At 39.1% G+C, this 25574-nt stretch overlaps 1 protein-coding gene across 4 annotated transcripts in view; it reads right to left on the bottom strand.

The window, feature by feature from the left end:
* Positions 1-25574, bottom strand: part of LOC101518591 (uncharacterized) — a 28920-nt gene that overhangs the window by 2624 nt on the left and 722 nt on the right. For 2 of the 4 annotated variants that reach the window (XM_058662542.1, XM_058662543.1), the window contains exons 2-17: positions 24686-24847; positions 23759-23865; positions 22547-22742; positions 21132-21288; positions 19898-20047; positions 19664-19756; positions 17966-18058; positions 17439-17620; positions 15950-16111; positions 13679-13788; positions 12718-12907; positions 10700-10811; positions 7205-7389; positions 5525-5677; positions 1779-1888; positions 841-1030 (exon numbers count right to left, since the gene is read on the bottom strand). In XM_058662542.1, the coding sequence (XP_058518525.1) occupies positions 841-1030; positions 1779-1888; positions 5525-5677; positions 7205-7389; positions 10700-10811; positions 12718-12907; positions 13679-13788; positions 15950-16111; positions 17439-17620; positions 17966-18058; positions 19664-19756; positions 19898-20047; positions 21132-21288; positions 22547-22742; positions 23759-23865; positions 24686-24847 (2352 nt within the window). Of the gene's footprint in view, positions 1-840; positions 1031-1778; positions 1889-3102; positions 3287-5524; positions 5678-7204; positions 7390-10699; positions 10812-12717; positions 12908-13678; positions 13789-15949; positions 16112-17438; positions 17621-17965; positions 18059-19663; positions 19757-19897; positions 20048-21131; positions 21289-22546; positions 22743-23758; positions 23866-24685; positions 24848-25574 lie in introns of those variants that run through there. The other 2 variants (XM_058662544.1, XM_058662545.1) reach the window with 2 other exon arrangements.

Raw genomic sequence — 25574 nt, 5'->3', positions numbered from 1 at the left:
CCATTAAAGTATTCTAGAATTTTTCACTTGTTAAACTCCATCAGCACAAATGAGCTCAGACCTAGGCATATCTTTAAATAATTCACAATTGGCAGAGGAAGGATGGTGTGTGTCAATATTGTCCAGGTCATCCTGACAGAATCATTCAGCTCCTCTGGTCATTAAAACAATCACCATTGTTTAGAAGAGGAAGCTTTGGCTTAAGGATATTGTTCAATATCAGACAGCACTCAGTGAAGACCTAGATTTAAAATTGGTTAACACAAATCCCATGTATGTATTTTTAAAGATGTGTTTTTCTTTGTTTGAAAGGCAGATCTACAGAAAGGAAGAGACAGATATTTTGCATTAGCTGGTTCACTCCCCAATGGCTGCAAAGGACAGGGTTGGAACAAGCTCAAGTTATAAGCCTATAACTCCAGTTGGGTCTCACAAGTAGATGGTAGGGGTTCAAATACTTGAGCCATCTCCTGTTGCCTTTCCCAGGACCTGTTGACAGGAAGCTGGATCAGAAGCAGAGAAGCTGAGACGTGAACCCAGAATGACACGGATACAGAATGACAGCATCACTGAACTCACCCCTTGTTCCTAACACTGTTTGACTCTCTTCTTTCTTTATACTGACTGTGGTCTGATTATTGGATGCGAGATAATTCATTGTCTCAATATCCTGCTTCATTTCCTACCTGCTCACAACAGCCAGAAAGATGTGTGACTGTGCCCCTCCAGAGGAATGTCTAAATGCACATTTTAAAATGGTCCTTCAGAACTAGGATGGAGAATTCCAGATGCAAAGTGGAAACAATAGCCACAGGGCATAAAAATGAGGCATAGAATTACCTTTCTCTTGTGTGCCTTTATTCTTTTGAGGATTGTAGATTCATTTAACCAAAAAAGGCTTGGAGCTATACACGATGCCAACTTCGATGCTGTCATGTAGTTAGAAGATGAATGCTTTGCAATCTTCTCCAAGAGGCCAAAGAGGGAATGTATGAGGTTCCTGTTCGATTTTGGAAGGTTATGCAAAAGTCTAAAAACAGAAAAGTATACTCTTAGTGCAAGATATTGTGCATATAGAGAAAAGGAACTGATCTCTTTTTGTCCCTAACAAAACACAATGAAAATACTGATCAATGTTCCAATGCTCAAACTATTGTCTGCAATATTTCTTTGAATCTACTATATCATGTGGTAAATTGAGCAAATCTCATCAACATCTAGCATAAGTATGTTCAAGAATGTGTTGCATTCCATAATTTGATCACCCAGGAGCTTCCTCATAAATGCAATCAGAGATTAAACAGAAAGCACTTATTTGTTTTTCAAGGTAGTAGCACATGAGTGCAAAGCTATGTTACCAAACATTACAAAACAGACTCAATACAGCTGGGAATGCATGCACAAATACAGCTGAATTCAACCCCTCAATCTCCAATAGACTTCTGCAATTAGCTAACTCTGACAATCCCACACAAAGACCACTGACCAACCAGAGCCCCTGCCTTTGACTTGAACGAGTGGATTTCCTCTCCTGTCAAAGCCATGTTCTCAGAATATGTGCAGTGACTGAGGACTCTATGTGAATGTTAAGAGAACACAGGAAATAAACAGCAGCAGCATGGCCTACATCCCATTCTAAACCCACCTCTATCTGCATGACCAAAACTATCCTTTGTCAGACGTCATGATTTTAATGGATAAATGGGTAAAATAGTTAATAGTTTTTAACAGAATATTGCTTTTTCCAAATACACTCTGAACAACTATTGCATCCTCACCTTTGGATTCCTGCTATTTTAGCATCCTCATTCCCTTCATCCAGAACATGAAGCCAGTCATCATATAGGAAGCCTGTAAACAGGCTTGCTGGGATATTTCTAAGAAAATCCTTATAGAGACATATAAAAATGTTATTATTACAGAAAACATGATTTGGCCAGCCTACAGAAAAGTTTTAATTAAAGCACTCAGTTTAGTCCCTATTTTTGTTGTTGTTGTTTTTGTTTTGTTTTGTTTTCACAGCTACTCCAACTCTGAGCTACACAGAGCTTGGTTCCAACTTCCCACTAAATTGCCTGTGTTGGATCAAAGGCTAGGATTTTTCTGGCCAAAAGCAAAGGCATACATGTGTACTCTAGGCAGTGGTAGGGATGAAGATAAAGTCTATTCCCATTATCTGACACTTCCTGCTTAAGTATACTTTCACAAACTAACACAAGCACAAACTAATAGAAGCATGGTTTGTTGATGAAGCATCCTTACTCCAGTTTCTTGATAAGAAATAAAATATGCATTATGTCTATTTATTTCCAGTTCAATGATTTTAGCATGTGCAGGAAGGGTTTGTAATCAAATAACAGAAATATTAATAACCATGCAAAAGTGAGTAGTAGACCTTCTGACCTAGGTTTTCTCCTAAGGAGAAAAACATTCATCAAAGCCTCATTCTTCAAGTCTTAGTAGAAACTCAGTTCTTTATAGGTGTGACCAGAGGGATCTTGCATCCAATATCAGACACCTAGTTTTTACCCACAAATTATTCTTTGTAATCTAGTGGTTGTGTAATCCCCACAAAAAGGAAGCAATCATAATAGGATACAGTTTTAGTTCTTTGTCTTTCAGAATCACGGTTAAGCTTCCTAAGTGAAGATCATGGAAATTTGGTCCATTTGAGCCCATGAAACTTTCTGAAGTTTTCACTTGCTGTGATGGTAAAGGGGAGTTGTCATATTCCATTGCCGTGCTGTTTGCATCATTCTCACTACAGAGCCCATTAATCTTTGTAGTAGAAACAGGGTTAGGAAATCCATCCAGGTAACAGTCATCATTATAACCAATGAAGGTTCAAGCCTTTTTCATGTTTATTGAGCCACTATTTGTCCCAGAAACAGTTATGAGTGCTGAATATAGAGTACTTGAAAGACAGTCTTACTCCAGCTATATATATATATATAACTGGAGTGTGTGTGTGTATGTGTATGTGTGTGTATATATATATATATATATATATATATATATATATATATATATATATATATACATACACACACATACACTGCGTTGATTCTGTCCAGTAGAATAGCTTGGAAATAATATATATATGTTCACTCTGTGTTCCTTCAAGTGGACCTAGTGTATGAACAGCAGGATTATTTGAGTTCTGGCTGGCCTGGGAGTTTAGTAGGCTCATGGCATCCTTTGGCTGATGCAAACTCCACTAACACTCAATCATTGGTCTTCTTTCTAGGTTCCTGGCTTCCACAGTACTACTCGTGGGTGGAGCTAGCTTTGAAGTCAAAACACAACTAAAACATAAGATACGAAACAAAGCATATCATCTGTATGACCTCTGTCTCTAGAACACCACAATGTAGCCCTGCTCATATTCCTGTGTCTAGGCTAGAAAATTTCCCAGGTTGTATGACATGGTATTATCAAGGACTAGATTGCAAAATCCTCAGGGGAATAACTGAGTGTCATTTGGGAAATTAAATCTATCTCATGTGTATACATTATACAGAGTAAGACTCAACATGTTATACTTATTATTACAATACAAGCATGGTAGTGTCAACACAGGTCATCAGTATATTATTGCTATTTAACCTATGGCCAAATACAAATGGAGAAAAAGAAAACACCAACAACTGTTTCACTGTGGTGACTTCTACAGAAGTTGAAGTCATGAGCAGACTACCATCGTTATTTAGTTGCTAACAAGTAGTAAAGTGCATTGATTTAATTTTTCTCTGTTCTGTTTCCTACATATAGCAATGTACCATGGTGAATGAGAATCAAGATGGCAGAATAGGGTGAGGACATATTTAAACAAACAGACAAACATTAGCCAGGGTGAAGCAGACAGTACACATTTCAGGAAATAGCAGAAGCCAAACCAGTGGCAGAGGGGTACCTGGAGACTGCTGGGAAAGCAGCTAAGACAATGGTGTGGTGTTGCAGTAACCACATATACCCCAATGGCATTAAGTAAGCAGTGATCAGAACTCAACCAGCAACCAGGTGGGAAGAGGAACTTATCAAACACTCAGGAGGTAAACCCAGATGAAGAACTGCCCATTCTTCTAGTTGGTTTGATCTGACTCATTACTAAAATGACCAGCCAAAATTACCACCTATTTATATGAACCCTAAATGTATTAGATTGGATTTTAAAAATGTATTTGCTGTCTACAGGAGACACATCTCATCAACCAAGATCAGGGAAAACTATATCTCCTGGATCTTGATGTTTTTGCTTTTAGTTTCATTTCTTCAAAACAGTTTTTTCTTCTAATTAAATTCTTCACTGACTCATAGGTCATACAGTAGCATCATTTTCTTCAGGAAGGTTTTTGGTTTTCCTTTTCATTTCTTCAACAACACATTAGTCATTCAATAGCATGTTATTTAACTTCATGGTGTTTTAAATTTCTATTTTTCCCTGTTGTTCATTTTGCTTATTGACTTGTCATTTAATGGGATGTATAGTAACTGTGTAATGGAGACTATCATATCCAGATGTGAGAATACAATGCAGTATGCATCTCTATTTCCAGATCAAAGAAGGACTCTCAATGAAACTCTTAACTATGTCTTGACAATAGGATGCTGTCCATGCCCACAATGATGGACTTATGGCAGTTTATGAAGAACTACAATATTGCAATAATATAGGGGAAACTCAGTGGGGGATAGAAGGTAAAGGAAATCCCAGGACCTATGGAACTGTAACATCATATCATAGTAATAAATTAAAAAATGAAAAAATGTACCATGGTCCAAAACGTCTATTTTTCACACAGATGAACTGATTTTTGTTATTCTGAACTCATTATGGCTATTATGTCTATCTATATACATGGTGAGATTTTGAAGAAAATGTTTGTGGTGGAAGGGAGGTTACTCTACAGTGACTCCTACAAGTAGCGTGCTAAACACAGCAACCAATAAACAAGTGTAGCAGGGTGGTAAAAGTCAGACATGTCGAAAACCTGCCTATAAGCCACAGACACAGGAGGAAGGGGAAGGAAAGATAAAGAAATGAGTTGCAGTTTTGATGGCCCCTTTTGAGTATTCGCTGATTCACTACAAGGCAAGTGTATGTTTCTATGCCACAGTTTCTCTGACAGTTTTCAAAAGCTTAAATGTTTTCCTTGTCAGAATTTTTCCTTGTAACAAAAACAGTGTCAGAGTTATCCAGCATAGGACGCTTTGTCTGTGTTGGCATTCTCTGTGTAGAAGTATAGGTTTGGCATTCTCTCATGAACACTAAAAGAGATACAATGTTTGCACGGGTTTTTGAGGCTGAGGAAGTACAGTGCCATGTGGAATGATTAAGAAAAGGATAGAGCAATTCATGGGGCTCTCAACAACTCAGAAGGTAGCTGCCTTCAACGTGAACTTTGTAACGTGTGTTTCAAAACCGTAATGCCTTAGGTCTATTGCTGTTTGGGAATGATTATTATGAAGGAAACCACCATCCAGCTTTCCTACCGCGTGCAGATGATACTAGAATACATCCTACCTTTAATGTGGTTGCAGCCGCAGTGACAGATTCATGCTCCCAATCCACCTGGAGTCCACAATTCAGTTTATCTTTTAGGACTCTGCTTTTACAGCCAAACATAAAAATGCCCTTTTTGTGCAAACCTTTTTGTTCAATAAAAGATATTAAATCCTACAGGTGAAAAAAAACACACAAAATGATGTGACATTTCATATTACAAGTCCCAAGCGCAACCATACCCTTGTTATGGACCATTTTGCTACAAATGATAGAATTTCATTCTTTTTAGTGATTGGATGATCTCCTGTTGTGTATGTAGATTATGTTTTCTTTATCCACACATCTGAGGATGAATGATACCTTGGCTGATTCCAAATTTTAGCAATTGTGAAAGTGTTGCTATCACAATGGTGTAGGTATGTCTTGGACTCATTGTGTTCAGGTCGTTTAGATACATACCTAGCAGTAACTGCTAGACCATGTGGCGAATCTATGTGGAAAATCTAAGTGTGAACACCTTACTGCTACACTGGTTTTCTATTTGTGTGCTCATTGGAGTGACTATTACCCTTGTCTACATCCTAGAGTGCCAAGTCACTTTATTTTTTTATATATATTTCATTTTTTTATTCAGTGATTACATTGTATTATGTGATACAGTTTCGTTGGAACTGGGAATAACCCCACCCCTCCCTCCGCCCTCCCCCCATGTGGAATATTCCACCTTGTTGCATATCCACTAATCAAGTGCCAAGTCACTTTAAAAACCAAAACTGAAACCTGTGATCCCTCTGAAACCTTCAGCTTGCATTCTTACATCACAAGTTTCTCAATCTTTAGTGTTCTGCTTTGCAGAAGTGCAGAAGAAGAATCCTCAGAGACAGGTATCCCAAAGGATTTTCAGTCAGATAGGCCATAGGTAGGTGACTATCTCAGTGACATTGTGATAAAAAAAAAAAAAAAACTTTGCTGTTTCCTTTATTCCTTTGGTGAGGTGGGGGATGATGATCTATCTTTGTCCTCAATCACCATAAAAGATGTAGGCCTTACTGCCATATTGACCATGTGCCAACATGATAAGCTTCTTCACATGTAGCCTAAAATCTCCATAAGTAAAAGGGGAGTTCAAAATGTACACTACTGAGAAAGTACAAAAATTTTTCAATAGTGTATTTCCAAATGTGCAGCTTTAATTTCACAAGTTCTTTTAGAATGGAAAGAATAAGACATACCAAAGGATGGTTGTTTATGTTGAAGCCCTTGAGAGACAAACAGAACATGTGTGAGATATGTTGGGTGGTAAGATTGAATCACATAGAAAAGGAAATGGGAGAAAACTTGAGATCAGTGGATGATTCATATTCTGGAGCAGCCATGAGGAAGGAGAATCTGAAGCAGAGGAAGGACTCATGGAGATTCACCCACACAGCTCTAGGTGAATTTACTGTGCAAATGTCTATGGGGTTTTACTGAAATGAGTGGCATAGGCAAAAGCATCTTATTTCTGCTATAATTCTGACATCATTCTGCAATGCCTGAATAACATTTTCCTTCATTGCAGTAGCATGAACAAAGAGGGTCAGCCAAATGCTGGCAGTTGTCCAAGGATTTCTCCTCGTAGCCATAAACAGATGAAGAGACAACCAGAACAAGTTCTCTAATCAAAGCTGAGTTACAGAAAACCAAAATGAGACTTACCAAAAGAGATTTCGGCAGGTTGTCGTTATCACAGATATCTTGCATGAGAGATCCAAACAGCTTAACTGGTGGAGGGGTGCACGAGGTACACTCCTGGGGCACATTGTCCTGGTTTTCACAGGGGCCCCGTTGAAACAGTGACTTACTCCCAGAACCCCCTCTTTCAGTTGGCTTCAGGCAAGGATCTGAGGCAGAAGTGAGGTGATTAGATGCAAAACTGAAGTCACAGATGATCATTCATAACATTTCCTGGTTGCAGCACATGCATTCAAGTGGCTGGGATAAACTGCATCTCCTGATGCACAGACATTGCTAAGTCCTGAAATCTGACTCCAACAACCCTTAAGGCATGAATGTGTTCTGCTTCCCCATGTAATAGCTCTGACAGTGCAGCTAGGGTTTGAACAGTCTCTTCTTCAGTTGCTCAGTGGGAATACTTGGCTGACACAGCTGGACACACTTTGTTGCTTTGTACCCCAAGCTTCCTGATGCTAAGCTCAAACTACATGCTCCTTATCAGGTCTCACTTGATAAGTTCTAAAAAAGCATTTGATATTCCCAATCAGCTAAAGTTGATGACCACCTATTCATAGTCAAGATCCTCACCCTCTTAAATTTTCTGTTTGGTGTTTGGAATATTTAATCACTGCCAACTAGCTCCAATCACAGGAATCTGCCCTTCCTTACACAAGCTATTTGAGCCATCCAGCCCCTTGTTGTGAAAGCTGGCAAAGGCAGCGATTCCATGGGTGATCTTAATTGTCTTTCAGCAGTTGTTATCCTTTACATTGTAGAATGAAGGTCTTCCCTGTGATATCTGGCCAAGTGTACCAAAACAATTTCCAATTGATCTGCAGCCCATGCAAAATGAATGCTGATCAAGAGCTGCTTTGCAGAAGAATGGTGACCAGTAGCAGCTGAAGTCAAAGGATTCACCCAGGTAGGCATGCCTCCGTACGAAGGTGTCTTAATAGCTTCTCCATTAACTCCTTGTAACAAATACCATATAAGTCAACCAAGGGACCAAGATTGAGTTGAATGGACAACTATTTTTCCAAAACCAAACTGAAACAAACACGGATCCACTGGGTACCTGAAGGACTGCGTTCACCATTATCACACACAAAGGAAGACTCTAGGAGGGGCCCCATGTTCTGCCATTTTATGGGACCAGATAATCAAAATTTTCTGTGCTTCAACTTATTCAGTGTGTACATGAACTATGCTACTTGCCCCTATTTGGACTATAAAATAGTCTAGCCGAGTCTCGAAGCAGGAGACCTGATTCTTAGCAGTTCTTCTTTTGGCCCAGTTGACATCATTCTCCACCGTGTAAATCAGACTCCACCCCAATTCTCCATCCAGTTTAGCAGCCTCTTTAAGTCATGCTGTCCCAATGCAGCGGCACTTCTAGAATCCATACCACTGTCATTTTCATCAGAGAGAACAATGATGCTACGCATTATTAAGTTCAAGGAGCCTATTCCTGTATGCAAATAGGTAACACACATATACTTTATATATAGTGTGTGTGTTTGTGCATATGTGGCATATATTATATAAGATATATGTTACATAGTCTATATAGTATAGTTACACAATGTGTATATATTTATACACATCAGTATATAATTTGGTTGGTTTCATAAAACCAAGTTTCCCCAGCCTTAGGTACACATAATTTTTCAAGATGCTAGTTGGTGTCAGGCCTGTAATAATCTAGATGTGTATAAAGACAGTATCCAGCTGCTCAGTGTTTACTCGAGGACTAACAGGAGACAGAAAGAGTTATATACATAACGGTAGAAACAGGAAGATGGAGTGAGTACTTCATTGTGAGATTTTTTTCAGATATGTCACAAGTTCATTAAAATGGAATTTTACTTTCATGAAAAGCATTTTTTAAATATTTATTTGTTTGCGACAAGGGGAGAGGTAGTATACATGTCTGTGTGTCCCGGTGTTTGTGTGTGTATGTGTGAGAGAAAAGAGAAAGAATCTTTCATTCCCTGCTTCATTGCCCAAATGGCTGCAATTTCTGGAGCTAAGCCAGACTTAGGCCAGGAACCTGGGACTCCATGCACTAGAATACAGGGGCCCAAGCCACCGTTTACTTTCCCAAGTGCATTTGCAAGGAGCTGTATCTGAAGTAGAGCTGCTGGGACTTGAGTCAGTTTTCATAGGCAATGTGCATCTTACAAGCCAAAGTTTAGCTCACTGTGCCACAATTCTGGGCGCATGAAAAACTATGTATAGTTTTTTCATTGCATGTATTGTTACAGATCTTATATATCCTGGTAAACTCATACCAATTTATACTGTGTAGAAGCAGGATAGTTTGAGACACTAGGAAAAGTTTCTTTTGAGAAATATGTGTATATACATAGAGAGAGTGATATCTATTCTATGTATATGCACATATATTAATTACATATTATATATTATCAATATATACTATCCATATATATCAATATAGTATATCAATTATATAGGTTTTATTTTTATGTATCTATATAAAAGGTTTTGGTGCAAAAAAACATTCTGATTCAAAACACTATTTTCACCATACATGGAAAACAAATTGTGAAAAAATCTGGTGTAAATGTCAACTTTTTTACCAGTATAAATTGATACAACTATGATAGCTCAAGTGCCTGGGTGTCTATCACACATGGGTGTCCTGCATCAACGTCCTTATTTCTGGGGCTGGTGTTATGACACAGCAGGTTAAGTCAGGACCTGTGATACTGACATCACACGTCAGAGTACTAGCTCAAGTCTTTCCTGTTCTGTTTTTGGTTCAGTTCCCTGCTAACGTATCTGGGAGAAGCAACACAAGATGACACAATTCCTTGATCCCTGACACCGATGCGGGAGATAGGACAGAGTTCTTGGCTCTTGGCTTTGGCCCAGCCCAACTCTGGCTGTTGCGGCCACTTGGAGGATGATCCACCCAGCCAATGGTTCCTTCTCTTTGGGTCACTCTGCTCTACTTTAAGTAGATAAATCTTTTTTAAATGTTGCTTTACCCAGACATTGACCCAGCCTGACTCTACAAGCTGTAGTCATCTGTGGAGGAAGACAACGGGTGGGGTCTCTGTCTAGGAGTCTTTTATGCATCTCTGCTTCTGAAATCAATAAATATGCAGAGGATGAAGTGGTGTCTTCAGTTACACTCACTCAACTGCTTTGTGAAGTACACTCCTATGGAAGATTTCCATTTCACATTTGTTACTCAATTTTTAGTCACTGAAACATAAAACATATCTCTCAGTGTTACCATGAAATCAGGGGCCCTGTCTTTCCTTCTCCTTTATGAGTCTTTCCATACCTTATTGTCAGCAACCAAAGGACAGCAGGCAGGTACAGGAGCCCTGCTCAGTGCCCTTGGGTCATAGCCAGGACTCCAAGACAAAGAATGTCTAAGGATGTTACATAAACCTGGCATTATTTCTACCTTTTGGTCATCAAAGGTAGTTAAATGTTTTAGAGTACCTGAAAGTTTGGGGCAGTTGTCTTGATTTTCTGCATTTTCTCTCTTTGGGGCAGTCATATCTTCCTTGAAAATCCTAAGGTAATTCTCAATCATAAATCGAATCAGTGAAGCCTGTAATAAGGGCAAAAACAGAAATATGTATTTTATTTCGCACCAATATTAACCGCAGATCATATGTAAATTGTGTACATCACCAAAAATGTGAAACTCAGAAGTTTGATGTAACAATGTATAAACTCATTTTTTCTCTCTGAAATGACAGTTTTGAGAGTACTTGTGCACCAATGTCTAAATCCTTCTAATAAGAAGATTAACATATCCAGCATGCACCTTTGTGGTGAGCAGCTTTTGTTAATGAATACATTTTAGTGAGGATTGAAGTGGAAAAATTTAGTCGCATTTTAATATTTATGTAGTATTCAAAACACTCGAGTTTGGACATTTCTTTTCAGGGCAGCAGCTTATACGTGAGAAGCAGTGATTCCAGGGACTTGTATTGTCTCTGGTGGTCTGGTGGTTTGGGTCTGACAATCTCACATTAGCAACTTCTCCTGACAGGGAGGCAGATGGAGACAAAATGTGCTTCTCTAATGACAATTTCTTGTCGTGCACTGCTCCCCCCCGCCCCGGAGCATTCTGCTGACTTTCTGGATGATCCTGGGGAAGAACTGAGGTCTAGTTTGCCATGCTGTCAATCCACTGAGATGTCTGAAACTTCAACGCATTCTTAGGTTCCTCAAGCAAAGATGAAACTGGACCCAGGCATATCTCTGCATGACTCAGAATAGCCAGAAGAAAATCAGTGACTCTAGGGCGCTGAGGCAGTGTTATCTTTTATTACTGTAATTGCTGCCATTGCTTAGAAGAGAAAACCTTAGAGCCCAGCGGTGTGACCTAGCGGCTAAGGTCCTCGCCCTGAATGCGCCGGGAATCCCATATGGTCGCCGTTCTAATCCCAGCAGCTCCACTTCCCATCTACCTTCCTACTTATGGCCTGGAAGAGCAGTTGAGGTCAGCCCAAAGCCTTTGGACCCTGCACCCGCGTGGGAGACCTGGAAGAAGTTCCTGGCTCCTGGCTTCAGATTGGTGCAGCACCAGTCATTGCATTCCCTTGGGGAGTGAATCTTCCTTTCTATCTCTCCTCCTCTATGTCTATCTGACTTTACAATAAAAATAAATAAATCTTTAAAAAAAGAGAAAGAAAACCATAAACAGAAACAGTGTTTCACATCACACAATACTCAGTGGTGAGACCCAGAATACAGTCTTGTTTTCTACAACACCAAAGCCCAGGCTCAAGTCTATAACATCAAGTGATTTTTTTCTGTTTGTATCTTATGGTTAATGCGGGCCCCGGTCTCCCAAGGATTAACTCCACAGCTTAGCTTGTTTCTCAGAGCATAACAGGATTGGTAATTTTGGCCTGATACATCTAGCCACTGGCTTAACCGCAAGTTCCTGCTTCCTATTTGTCAAGTTATCTGCCAAGAGATTGGATAAAACTCAAGGGATTTAGGGTGGCCACTAGAGGATTGGATAAACACTGGGAGGAACTCAAGGGATTTAGGGTGGCCACTACTGGGAGGAACTTGAGGATTTAGGGGGGTCACTTGAGGACTGGATAAACACTGGGAGGAGCTAGGGAGAGTATAAAAGAAAGCCTGGAGTTGCAATAAAGATCAGTCTGTCATCGATCGGCATTCTGTGTACTGTGTGTTGTCTCTCTGCGTTGTCTGTGTTGTCACCCTAGTCCCTCCGCTCAGCTCGGATTACGTGGCGACGCGGGTGTTGACAACAGGTTAATCTAGTGCTCTGCTTCTAGGATGGGAACAAGTGACTCAGTGACCCCATGTGTGCTTAATTCCCCAGGAATGTAAGAAGGATGAGTGACCCTGCCCCTCCAGAGCACTACCTACAATGTGCTCTTCAAAACGATCCTTCAGAAATAGTATACCTAATTTCAGATTCAAAGTAGAGACACAGCACCACAGGACATAAAAACAAGACATGAAATTACCTTTCGACGCCATTCTGTGTTTTGTTCTGAAGTATCGGCAATCGGCAGCCAAAGGAGGCTAGGAGATATACTAACGGACAGATCAAAACATGCCTTCTGAAAAGATGCTGTATAGTGGGCAATCTTGAATAAAGACCCAAACATGGATCTTAGGAGATAATCATTGGGTTTTGGAAGTAGCTTTAAAAGTCTAAACAGAATTAAAAATGCATTATTAAGACAAGAAAGTTAACTTAAAACATTACACTTACATAAAAGAGCAGAATGTTTTGAGTGCCATTGACACAACAAAATGAAGATGCTGAGGAATGTACAAATATGTCTCCAACACATTTTCTGGAATATTTCTCGGAATCTACTACATTACATGCTAAATGAAACAAATCTCATTGAATTTATCTGCAGCATATTGGAAACATTAGTTGCATTGCAGAATGTGACCAACTGAAAGCTTCTTGATGAATGTCAACAGAAATGAAGGAAGAGGTCTTCTTTGCTCTTTTCAGTAATAGCACATGGACTTGTAATAGTGCAAAGATTATCAGTTATCCAAGAAACTTATGCCAAGTGTGAATGCATACACAAAATTTTCATTCGATTCAATCCTGAACTACCATTTAGAGTCTCTTGCCTGCTTACACCTTGACAATGTTGCTTAAGGATTACCATTCAATTGTTACTGTAGCATCTCTCTTAAGAAAATGCATTTTCTGTTGTATCAATGTGATATGCATAGATTAAATACAATCTACTCCATGAAAATAATATTTGGAGAAAAACAAAAGAGTGAATGACAAAAGAGAAGCTGGTACCCCTTTTAAAGTAGCCTCCAGATATGTGCTCAGATGAAATCCTTTGGCACAAGTCATGATTTCGTAGACAAAAATGGCAAAGTGAGAGTTTATTTTTTTAAGAAAAATATGGTTTGAAGAAATTCCCAGAGTAATTATCCTATTCTCACCTGTGAATTGCTGCTACTTTAGCTTTCCTGGCTACTTCATCTAGGACACGAAGCCAGTCATCATACAGGTGCTCCATAAATAGAGTTCCTGGTATACTTAGAAGAAACTCCTTATATAGGTAAAAGGAAAAAAAAAAAACATTATTCTTCCTCCCTTTGGTACAGCTTATAAACCGACAGAATCTATTGATGAATCAGTCTTACTTTTTCTGTTTATTAATTTCTTGACAGGAAATACACATTTTGCCTATTTATTTCAGCCCTGGTTCTTTTAATTTCAGTAGGAAAGTTTTAGAATCAAATGGTATTAATACCCACATTCATGCATGCATTTGCATATACTTGGAAAGTGGGGATGAAACTTTCTGACTTGAGCTGTGTATGCCAGACGGGAGAAAACTCATCCCAGCCTCACTCATCCTATCTTTGCATAGATTCACATCTTTACAATTTTAGAAGACTCTTGCTTATGTTACCAGATACCCTGTTTGTACCTACAAGCTATTCTTTAGAGCCATTGTTGGGAACATGTACAATCCCCACAAGAAGGGAATTTAGTCATAATTTAGAGTGTTCATAATCCTATGCCTTGGTTATGCACAACGATTGATGATTTTACTAAGTGGAACCATGGATGATTTGTTCATTTATGGTACTAATTAGCAATGTTAAAACCATGATATTGAGTCCATGAATATTTCTACAGTTTTTTGTCTTTGTCTAAACATGATAACTGGTTTAGTGATGCACTCAGGCAGCTATCAGCATTATAATCCAATGAAGGGTCACACATTTCAGTAAGCATTGAACTATCACTTGTTCCAGACATTCTGGTACTACTTGGGATGGAGCAGCAAAATTAACACGCAGTTCCCTTCCACTAATATCTTTACTATGTCAGTGGTGTGCAACAGCAACCCTGGTCATATGTATTAAATGCTAGTCTGTAGAGTTGATTTCATGTATGTAGGGAGAAAATCCTCCAACTGGCTCTGGAAATTTACCAGACTTGAAGTACTTTTGGCTGAATCAAACCACACCTACACACACCTGCACCTTGTGACTTCTCTCTGGTTTCTTAGTTCTGATGCAGAACCCATTGGCGGAGCTGGTTATTATTGCCACAATACAACCCAAGGGAATATGCCAAAGTAAACTGCTGTTGTGCCTCTGATTCTAGACACCTCAATAACAAAAAAAAAGTGGCCCCAACCATATATCTGTTTCTTCCAACTCCCTAGTTATTACACTTGGTAATATCTCAAGACCCAGATTGCTCAGTCTTCAGGAAAAGTAAATCCAGTTGATCTGTGAACCTTAACAGAGGGGTAAGACTCATTCTGCAGTGTTATGGTTTAAACACAGTAGTGACCATTACCATTAGCATACTGTTCCTATGGCCAGTGGGACTAAGAGAAGTGAAAGACCAAGTTTCTTGTTTTAAGGAAATGGTGGCAACTTCTTGTTAATCATGACCAGAATGAAGTATTTTATGTAGAACTCTTAACACAAATAGAAATGTGTTATCATTTCTAAATGTATCTGCTTTCTGTCAACTGAATGTTCACAGTCCTGAACTACTGTGGGTATTGCACCTGGATTTGGAGCTAGATTTCAAAGCAAGGCTTCTGTCAAGAGAAAGTTACCCCACATTCAGCACTGTGGATAGGTGTTACATATGGTGGTTACTACCCCAGCATGCAGAGGAGGCAAAACTGAAAGGCAAAAATGGTGGAGTCCTTTCTACACCTCTTTTAATGTTCTGGCATAAGAAACAAGGGAAGGAAATGGTGACTAAGCAAATGGAGGTTTTGCTGATCCTTTTGCAGTACTTGTTGATTCAGGATAAAGCAAAAATGTGCTTTCTAATTCAAATTCTGTAACAACATTCCAAAATATAGTAGAATTTTCTTTCAGAAAGCCAGCTTGGTGATGAAATGATGTGAAAGTCATCAAAGCAGAATGCTTGTTCAGGTCATCATTGTATGTTATAGAAGGGTATGTTTTGGCATGATTTGGGGAATAGCATTATTAATAATATTCTTCTGCATGGGTTGTTGATGAAGGACAGACATTTATGATGATCAAAGAAAGCATATTAAATCCACGAAGTACACAACACACAAGGAAGTAGCTGGCACCAATGTGCACTATGCAGGATCTTTCCCAGACTCATTACTTTAAGCATATATTGTTCTCTGGCAACCAGGGTGAAAGAAGTCCACATCTGACACCCAAATTGTATCTAAGTGACACTAAACGAATTCCTACCAGGAAGACGCTTCCAACCACCAGAGTGCGTTCTTTCTTCCAATCCACCGCATATCCAAAGTTTAATTTTTTCTGTAGCTCTGAGCATGATTTCAAGTTCCCATGTTTTATAAACATGCCTTTTGCGAGTGGACCTTTTTGATCGATTACACGAAGCATATCCTATGGAAGAAATAAAGGACAAAAAAATTATAAGACAGTTCATTTCCAAAAAAGTTGAAACACATGTGTGCCCCTGTTAGGATAGGTAGCAACAATACAAAAGGTAATGGTTCTAGAGAGAATGGAATGAAATAAACTATAAAGATTTCACTTTGGTATCTATGAATGCATTTTGTACCTATCAGTAATTTCATGTTAGAAAAGTGCCATTATTTTTCTGTGAATTTACTCCTTTAATTACAACTTCTCTGCTTCAAGGCCTCTATAGAATCACCCTGGCATAAGTGACCATTCTGTGCTCATTCTTCCCAAATACCATTGCTTGTCCGCAAGGGTGGACATTGTGACATCCATTTCCAATTTTATTTTTCCCTTAGAGAAATTATACCCCATTTTTTCCATTTACACTCCTAATCCTCCTTTAAAATCCAAGCTGAAACCTGCCTTCTTCCTGAACCATTTTCTGTGGGCATTGCTTTCTCATAGGGGTTTCCTTAGTGCCCTATTTACACAGCCAATACAGAAGAAAAATAAGAGCCAGACAACTGTCCTATAGAATTTCCTATCAAGTGTGTCCCTTGTTCCATCAAAGGCCTTGATCACAATAAACAACTTTGGTACAACTTTTCTTTAGCCCTTGGTGAGATGGGGTTGGTAGTATTCACAGATTTCCACTACACTTACCAGGAAAGAAATAAGGTCTAGTGCAACATCTAATATGTACATCATATGATGAAGACCTTTACATCTAGCCCACAATTCCCCACATTAAAAGATGAGCATGGTGATATGCTTAACCCTCAATAAATGTACCAGTGACAATATAGTAGAATAGTCTACTTAGGCTTCAAACAGTAGCATTCACTTCTCACATGCTTTATTAAGATGAAAAATTAACATACGCCAGGGGATGAATGTCTATGCTGAAGCCCTGGAGAAACAAATGGAAAGCCATGGAGAGACATTCTTAGTGGTGTGATCAAGAGGTACAAAAAAGGAATTAATATGAGATGGCGATTAGTGGATGAATCATGCTCTCAAGAATTTAAGGGGACAGTTCCTGGGGAGGGAGACACACAGAGACTCAAACACACCAGAGCCCATTCTGTATTTTTTTTTTTGTGCAAAAAATAAATATACACTAGCTTTATTATTCTGCAATACCTAAATGAAGTTTTATTTATTGCAATACATGAAAAGGTTTCCTGGTCAAACGTCATGGCTCCCCACTGATTTTTCCTCATGACGACAGATTTGAGGGAGCAGTCTTGACCCTTTCAAATCCTCTCACAAAAGGTGGTCTATAGATTATCAAAACGAAACTCACGAAAAGAGGTTTGGGCAAGCTGTCCTGCTCACAGATATCTTGAATAAGATATCCAAATAGCCGAGCTGGCCTACATGTCTGGGTAGACTGTTGGGGCAGGTTGTCACGTTTTCTCCATGAGGAGCGCTGCAAAATCCACTTTCTTACATAATTCTCTTTTTGAGTTGCCTTCAGGTGAGGCTCTGAGGAAGAAGTGAGATAAGTAGATGAGTAGGAGAGTTCAGGATGTCCCAATTAATACAGGAGAGGGCAAGATCTGACGTGCTCACAACATTTTCAGTGCCCATTTAGTGTTCAGCTGAGAAGCAGTCATTGAAAAAATGCAAGCCACAAAGCTTAACTTACAATGCTGTGTGTCCAAAAAATCCATTTCTTTATAGACAGATCCTGAACATTTCATACAGTAAGAAAAATCTTATAAAAGTAGTGTAATGTTAAAGAAGTTAAGGAATAAGAAGTCATAAGTAATCATGCATGTTCTAATCATCAAGAATTCAGGAAATAAAAGACAGAGAGGTGGTCCCTACCAGATGTGGGTCTGGCATCTGCTTCCACACGATGCTTGAGATCACTCATTAAGTCTGGCACCGGAGGAGGCTCCAGAGGCTTTACCATTTTGTCTGTGGAAAGAAAATCAGAAAGCTGTTTTGTGGAGGATTGGGGGTTTTGTTGTTTTTGTTTTTTAGGAAGTTGTTTCAATATAAATATCCCCAGATCCCAGATTCATATCAACTTCTCATATTGGTATAAAACATTCTTGACAAATAGAATCCTATCTTAAATTGCATGTTTATATTTTCTTGTTAACTTTGAGTACTATTTCTGTTGGAACGGAAGTCCCCTTACATAAAGGATAAGGAAAAGGAAAGATTCACCCTAATGATCTGCTAACTTTGATTCAGCATTCATCTGAGAGCCAATTATTAAAAAGCTAGACGCAAAAAGGATGTCTCAATTTAAGGTGCTTCTTGTTCGATCCTTAATCATGAAATTCAGTTATTTCTTTAAGAAACTGGAGATTTCTTCCAAGATGAGGAACATCTTGCACAGATTCTTTGAAAACCAGATTATTAGTGTAATGTTTAAATAGAGTTTAGGAAAAAGGTGAAAGTGTAAGCAAGTAGGGAGAGCAAACAAAGACATGGAAAAACTCCAGATGTCTGTCCAAAGAGGAGTGGTTAAAGAAACTGGGCTACATCTACTCCACGGAATATTACTCAGTCATGAAAAAAATGAAATTATACCATTTGCAACTAGATGTTCCCAACTAGAGACCATTATACTCAGTGAAATAAGTCAATACCAAAAGGACAAATACAGTACGTTCTCTCTAAAATAAGGAAATCATTTTGTAAATTAGGCTTTTGTGTTTTCTTCACCCATGTGTTACTTATTCAGTGGCACATTTTTCAATTTCGTGGTGATGTAATTTCTTGTGGTTGTGGTGGTTGTTGTTGCTGTTGTTTTTTCAACTTCATACTTGTTGCTAACCTTATTTCCTGGCTTCTCACTTAAGGGAATGCATAGTGATGCAGTAATAGAGACTACCATATCCAGATGTGAAGATACATAGCAATATGCATCCCTACTTGCAAATCAAAGATGCGCTCCCAAGGAAGCTGTTGTACATATCTAGATAATGAGATGCCGGACCATCTGACATTGTCTTTACCAGCAATGTCAGAACACACTTACATAACAGACCGGTGGAATTATCGCTCCTTATTAAGAACTATACTATTATGTTTGCAAGGAAAGAATCTTGATTGAATTTGAACTGTAATGCTGCATCAAGGTGGAGGAATCCACCAGGGGGGGAGGGGAGTGGGGAGGGGTGGGGGGATTCGCAGAGCCTATGAAACTGTCACATAATGCAAAATAATTAATAAAAATAAAAAATTTTAAAAATTGCTTCAAAATGTAAAAAAAAAAAAGAACTATACTATTGTAACACTATGGGGAAAATCAGTCTGGAGGTGGGAATGTGAATGGGGGTGTGGGAAATCCCAGATTCTATGAAATTGTGCCATAAAATTCAAAATTCAAAATAAAAATTCAAATTAATAAATAGAAGACAGAGATCAATGTAGGCCCAAACATTTTCTGAGAAAGTAGTTCTTGGTGCATTAAAACACAAAGTGCAGGAAAACAAAAACAGTTATAAGAGAGGTATTGTTCTTCGGCAACTCACAAAATGCACAATTGAGAGCTGGATAGACCCCTACCAGGTGTGGCCTTTACATTGCAGTCCACTGGTGCCTTCCCATCAGTCTCAATGCTGGGCTCTGGGCCAGACTCAAAAGGTTTCTGTGTTCCCTCTGTTAAAACAAAAACAATCGCTGCTTCATATCAATATTCTCAGATACCAGACTTGTCTTCACTTGTGATATTGATTTAAAAATTGTTAATTGTTAATGTTAAATAGAGTTCAGGGCAAAAGTGAAAGTGTAAATAATTACGTCGAGTCCAATCTTCAGTTAACATAGAAGGCAGAAAGTTGGGTGGGTCCATACCCAAGGTTGGTTTAGAGTTATCCATCAGCTCTTCCTTTATTTTAATCTCTCTCTCCTCTATTGGAGGACATTCCAGAGTTTGGGCCATTGTCTTCGCTGGAAGAAAAACAAAGGTCCTGGGTTATCAATATTTTCACATGTTGGACTCAGGTCAATTGCTGATGAAACGGATTTTGCAAAAGATTTCCTCTGAGCGATGAGATGAATGTAATATAAACATTGAATAGTCGAAACAGGAAAAGACTCATGATGCAACTCCCCCAAATCCTAAAGCTAAACTCACCCTTATCTAATTGATAGCTAACTCTAAGCTATAACCACTTAGGTCTAAATAATACAAGTTTCTAAGCTAAGGAAAATTTCTACTATCCATATTCATGGTTTTTGCTGTAAATTAATTTACTTTCTATACATCAACTCCTTAATCCTTGAAGTATTGTCAGATTCAAATATTCCCTTCTTACATTCGTTACATGCAAGAAACTGAGGGTAGTACAGTAACTGCCAAAGGTAAGATCACCGATCAATGAAGGAACATAGTTATGCTTTCCAGAACAACTCTATGCTTTGATATTCAGTGATGCTTCTTCCCTCCACACTTTTTCAAATAGCACTGGAAACCTAGAAGTCTCATGTGTCACAGAGTGTGCAAGGAGCAGGAAATAAAGCAGGCAATGTTGTAAGACTTCCAAAGGAGTTTTAATCAGGATATATTTATGCTATATGTGAGAGTACTCAAAAGAAATTTATAGAAGGAGGGATTTTAAAATAGCACAGTATGTTAGTAAAGAAATAGTCTTATGCTCTATCAAAAAATACCTAGTATGGGAAAATGTACATTGATGTGAACATATTTTGTGTCAGAAACCTGAGGGCACCATTTAAATTAGGTATGAACATTAATTTACCATCTGGATTCGAACATGGTATCTCTGATACAGTTACAATGTAGCAAATTATTCTCTAAATTAGGGACTTTGTCTTTGATCTCAAGGCTGTGACACTGCTCCTGGCCAGTGGCAGCCTTGGGAAGGCTGAGGAGATGGATTCGTGGACAGCGCAACATGCCTTAGGGCTGGCCCTGAGCCCCACAGCAAACACTTCTCTGACACCTGGTGACCTTGCTAAACTTGCACAGAGAACCTGCCAGGCTCTCCTGGTGATCCCAGGGGGCTCTCACCCAGAGTGTCATCATTCTTCTCCAAGATATTGTTGGAATCCTGTGCAATCTCTTCAAAGCTGTTGTAAGAACTCAGGGAGCTCTCCCTCGAGACAAAACTCATGTCACCTCCAAATATCTCAGCATAGTTTTGGATTAGAAAACATACGAGAGTTATCTGCAGCACAAAAGGGTCAAAATGGGGTATGAGGTACTCTTCACTTTACATAACCATAAATCATGTCATCTATGAATTTTGACATCACACACGCAAATATGCAATTCAGAATTCTGAGAAAAAAATCAGATTTGGTACAAAGTTATATGAACCAGTAGCTGAGTATCAGCTGAATGATTAACATTTTCCTATCAACGTTTCCACAGGAAAGATCATTTTCATCTAATGTATGCAGTATGTTTGGCATGAAGATATATGGGTTCTTGGAAAAATTCATAAAGTACTCAGTAGACAAAAAATTACACAATGTACTTTACGAATGATGTAACTTAAATGTGAGAGGTGGAATGTGTCAGTGAAAATCCTTCAACAACTAAGGGATCACCTGCAAAGACAGCATCTCTTTGATCACCTGCATGCAGACTCCCACAACAGCCATGCTCTCTGCCTCCCCCTCACCCTTCAATGCAACAGCTTGGGGAAGAACTGTGGCTACTTTTGGAATATTTTGGCTACCGTAGAATGTTCTGGATTCTACAATTTACATTTCTAGTAGCAGAAAGGAAATATTAAACAAGTATTTCGCTGAATGAGCCACAGCGGGCAGAGGAAGATCACTGTGTATGGAAGTGTGTGTGTCACTCTGTCCAGGCCAAACAGGGAATGTCGTCGATGGTCAGAGGAGACAGGTATGATCTTCACTGCTAAGCTCAAGAAAGGAAACACAGAAACTTGGCTACAGATGTGCACAGCCATTGGTGATGACAGCCACAGTTGCACCTGTCTGTCAACACTACAAACCTGTGTTCCTGTCTAGTCTGTTATGTAATTTCCTACTCTCTCTACAGCTTAGTCAAGTCACTGCTCTGTCTCTTGGATGGCAAAGAAAAATTAACCCTCTGCTATCCATTTCTTCCTTAGTATCCTGCCTTCCATAACACCCAGATAGGAGTTAATGATAAATGACCTTGACAGACTACAGTAGTGTCATGAAGATGTTCATTTTTAAAAATGATCTGTCGGGCTCGGCAGTGTGGCCTAGTGGCTAAGGTCCTCGCCTTGATCCCATATGGCCACTGGTTCTAATCCCGGCAGCTCCACTTCCTCTCTGTCTCTCCTCCTCTCAGTATATCTGACTTTGTAGTAAAAATAAAAATAAATCTTTAAAAAAAATGATCTGTCACCATTTACTCTCCAGGTTTCTAGTTCCAAAGGGGGTTGTTGCTCCTTGAGGTGTAAAAGTGATGTATCTCATTACCTTTTTTCTTAATTCATCTTCTACTTCTGACATTGTGAAGGTTGATTGCCACAGTGAAAGAATTCTTGGGGCAAGACTCAATGCGAAGTCCGGTATTGTCATTGGATTGAATGAGGAGTGTTGAACAATTTTATTCAGGGTCCCAAACAAGCACCTCAGGAGAACAAAATTGGCTTTTGGCAGTTGGACTAAGAGCCTAGACACAGAGAATAGAAACATTATCCTAGGAAAGACAAGCATACAGATGAAGAAAAGAGCATCTCGAATGCCACTGACAAAGTCCTGAGAAAACACAGAAAATAAACCAACTTGTCAGGAAAAAGTTGCCTACCGTTTTTGGTTAAACCACAATAATGTGATTTAAGTAGGGTAAACTTTCTGAATACCTAATTAAGAAAAGCATATTTTAACTAACACTTGTTGCATGCCAAAATATGTTCCACTCACAGTTTACTGCTGAAATTGAACAGTCCAATGTTCTTATGTAGCAGATTCAGTCCAGATATGTCACATTGACTACAAATTTTCCATATGTAGTCTTCTCTGCTCAGTTAATTTTTTAAGATTTATTTATTTTTATTAGAAAGGTAGATTTATCAAAAGAGATACAGAGAGGAAGATAGTTTACTCCGCAAGTAGCTGCAAGGCCTGCAAGGGCCGGTGCTGACCCAATCCAAAGCTAGGAGCCAGGATTCTCCTCTGGGTTTCCCATGTAGGTACGGGGAACCAAGGTTTTTGGAACTCCCCCACTCCTTTCATGGACTACAAGCAGGGAGCCTGATGGGAATTGGAATAGCCAGGACATGAACCAGCACCCACAAGGGATCCCTGTGCATGCAAAGTGAGGCTTCAGCCTATGATCACTCATGCTGGGCCCTGCTCAGTTAATTCTTACGACTATATTTAGATCAGATAGCCAGTATAGCGGTCTTATCTGCTGACCAATAGGATTCCTCCTGTATTAACTTTACATAATCAGTACATGTAAAATGGTCAACAATTCTGTATCAATAATATTAGGAGGAAATAAGAACTAAATGACAGCAGCAAATCCTATATCTTATTTTATTCTGGCTTTCACCTGAGTAACCAATGAAAGCTTTTAACATTGTTTCTTCTCTGAATGCATAGAAATCTGAGTGTTGTCTTTTTCAGATTGTGTAGGTTGTGTTTTGAAACATAGTTGAAGTAGAGTGATTAGTGTATCATCACCTCTGAACTGCAGCTACTTTGTCCTCATTCTCTTCCTCAAGCACTCGGAGCCACTGGCCATACAAACTGGCTGAAAATAGAGTTCCTGGCAGCAGTCGAAGAAAATCCTTATAAAGTTTTTAAAAAAAAGTCACATTAGTTTAATAGAAATTATATATGGGAGGAATTGCAAAGAAAATATTTCGTTGAAACATTCAGTTTAATCCCGGTTTTCTTCATAGATATCCAAACTATGACTTCCACATAGCTGACCTCCAATTCTCCTCTGAAGTGCTCACACAGAAAATGGGTGCTGGAATTTATTTTGCCTACATCTTGTAGTAGGAAAGAAGAGTCTGGGAAGTTCTGGAAATGAAGAAAGTCTAACAATTCACAATTCAAACCTAATTTGCTGCATCAACTTTTTTTTTTTTTTGCATCAACTTTTATATTCAGATTCCCAATGCAAGCCCTTTGTTAGAGGTGGATTACTGTGCAAACAGTACTGTAACTATTGGGTTGAGCACAGTCTGGATGAACAGAGATACCAAACATGGTCAAAGGGAAGTCACATACAATGGGAGAGCCTTTTGTCCACCATGTTTTTAAAAAGCTGATGGGGGCAAATGAAAATGAAAATGATTGGAAATTTTCTTTATACCCATGTGCAATTGTTGAATCAATCCAAGGCAATGTTTGCTGACTGTGGAAAAGTTGTATGCATGGAGTGTTCCAGTGACCAGAGAGAGGGTGGAATTTGAAGATAAATGCAAGCCTATCTGGCATCTACTGTTTTTGCAATGAAAGGAACAGCTGCCTACAATTTAGGCTTTTCCTGTTTCTCAGATGTTTCAGCTGTTAAACGTATTAATCCCTAGAGCAATCATGATAGTAGAACCATCCACATACTTCCATGCTGAGCCCGGATGATGCTAGAATGCCCCTTACCTGTAAAGCCATGGCTGCCACAAGAGTGGATTCATGCTCCCAATCCACTGTGTCTCCAGAACTTATTTTGTTCTTTAAGGCTACATAGGATGCTATATCTCCTGGTATCCAAAATATTCCCTCAGTCTGTGGTCCTTTGTCATCAATGAGGGAAAGCATATCCTATGGGAAAGAAAAAGGAAGGCCAGTGACAGGGCATTCCAGATCTAGAAGCCTTGCTGCCTCTTATTTTTGTGCTAATATGACACTAACACAAAGGTAAGAGACTGGATATAATTTCTAGATATAAGGTTCAGAAATTATTATGCCACCTCTATCCGTCTCTCACCCCCTCTTGTCTCTTTTCCTTCTTCCTTTCTATTCTTCTCTTAGCATTTAGACAAAAACTCCTAGAGTGCATGAGGGGATGCCGAGAGAGCTGACATAAATAAAGGAAATTGGGGATCTCTAAATATAATTTCTACACTTTTATCTGGCCAATTTAAACTTACTTTAACCCTAGTTTCTTTTCAGTAAAATCAACTGTTAAGCAAAATTTAGCTGATCCGGGTTTTCAATAAACCATTCTCTCTACCGTGTTCTTCTCAGTATTTCTATATGGCCATGATCTTGCTCCAGTAGGGAGACTTGGCTGTCACACTTATTTCTCTTTGGTGTAACTATGACCCACTCCTTCCTGCAATTCCTTGTACTAATTTAAACCAGGCAGAGGGTCCATCTCCTCCCTGGTGCTTTTCTCTGATTACATTCCCTTCTCACCAAAGTTTCATTTTCTGTCACCCATCTTCATTCCAAGGGAAGATCAAGGTATTCAGAGTGAGGTATTCTAGGAATTTTGCATTTATTTCGACTTTCATTTTCACTCTGATCCTGCTACAAGGCCTGGGCA

This window comes from Ochotona princeps, chromosome 4 (assembly GCF_030435755.1).
Source record: "Ochotona princeps isolate mOchPri1 chromosome 4, mOchPri1.hap1, whole genome shotgun sequence".
In the NCBI taxonomy this organism is placed as follows: domain Eukaryota; kingdom Metazoa; phylum Chordata; class Mammalia; order Lagomorpha; family Ochotonidae; genus Ochotona; species Ochotona princeps.
The sequence above is the reverse complement of the archived record's forward strand: the minus strand, read 5'-3'. Positions and strand labels throughout refer to the sequence as shown.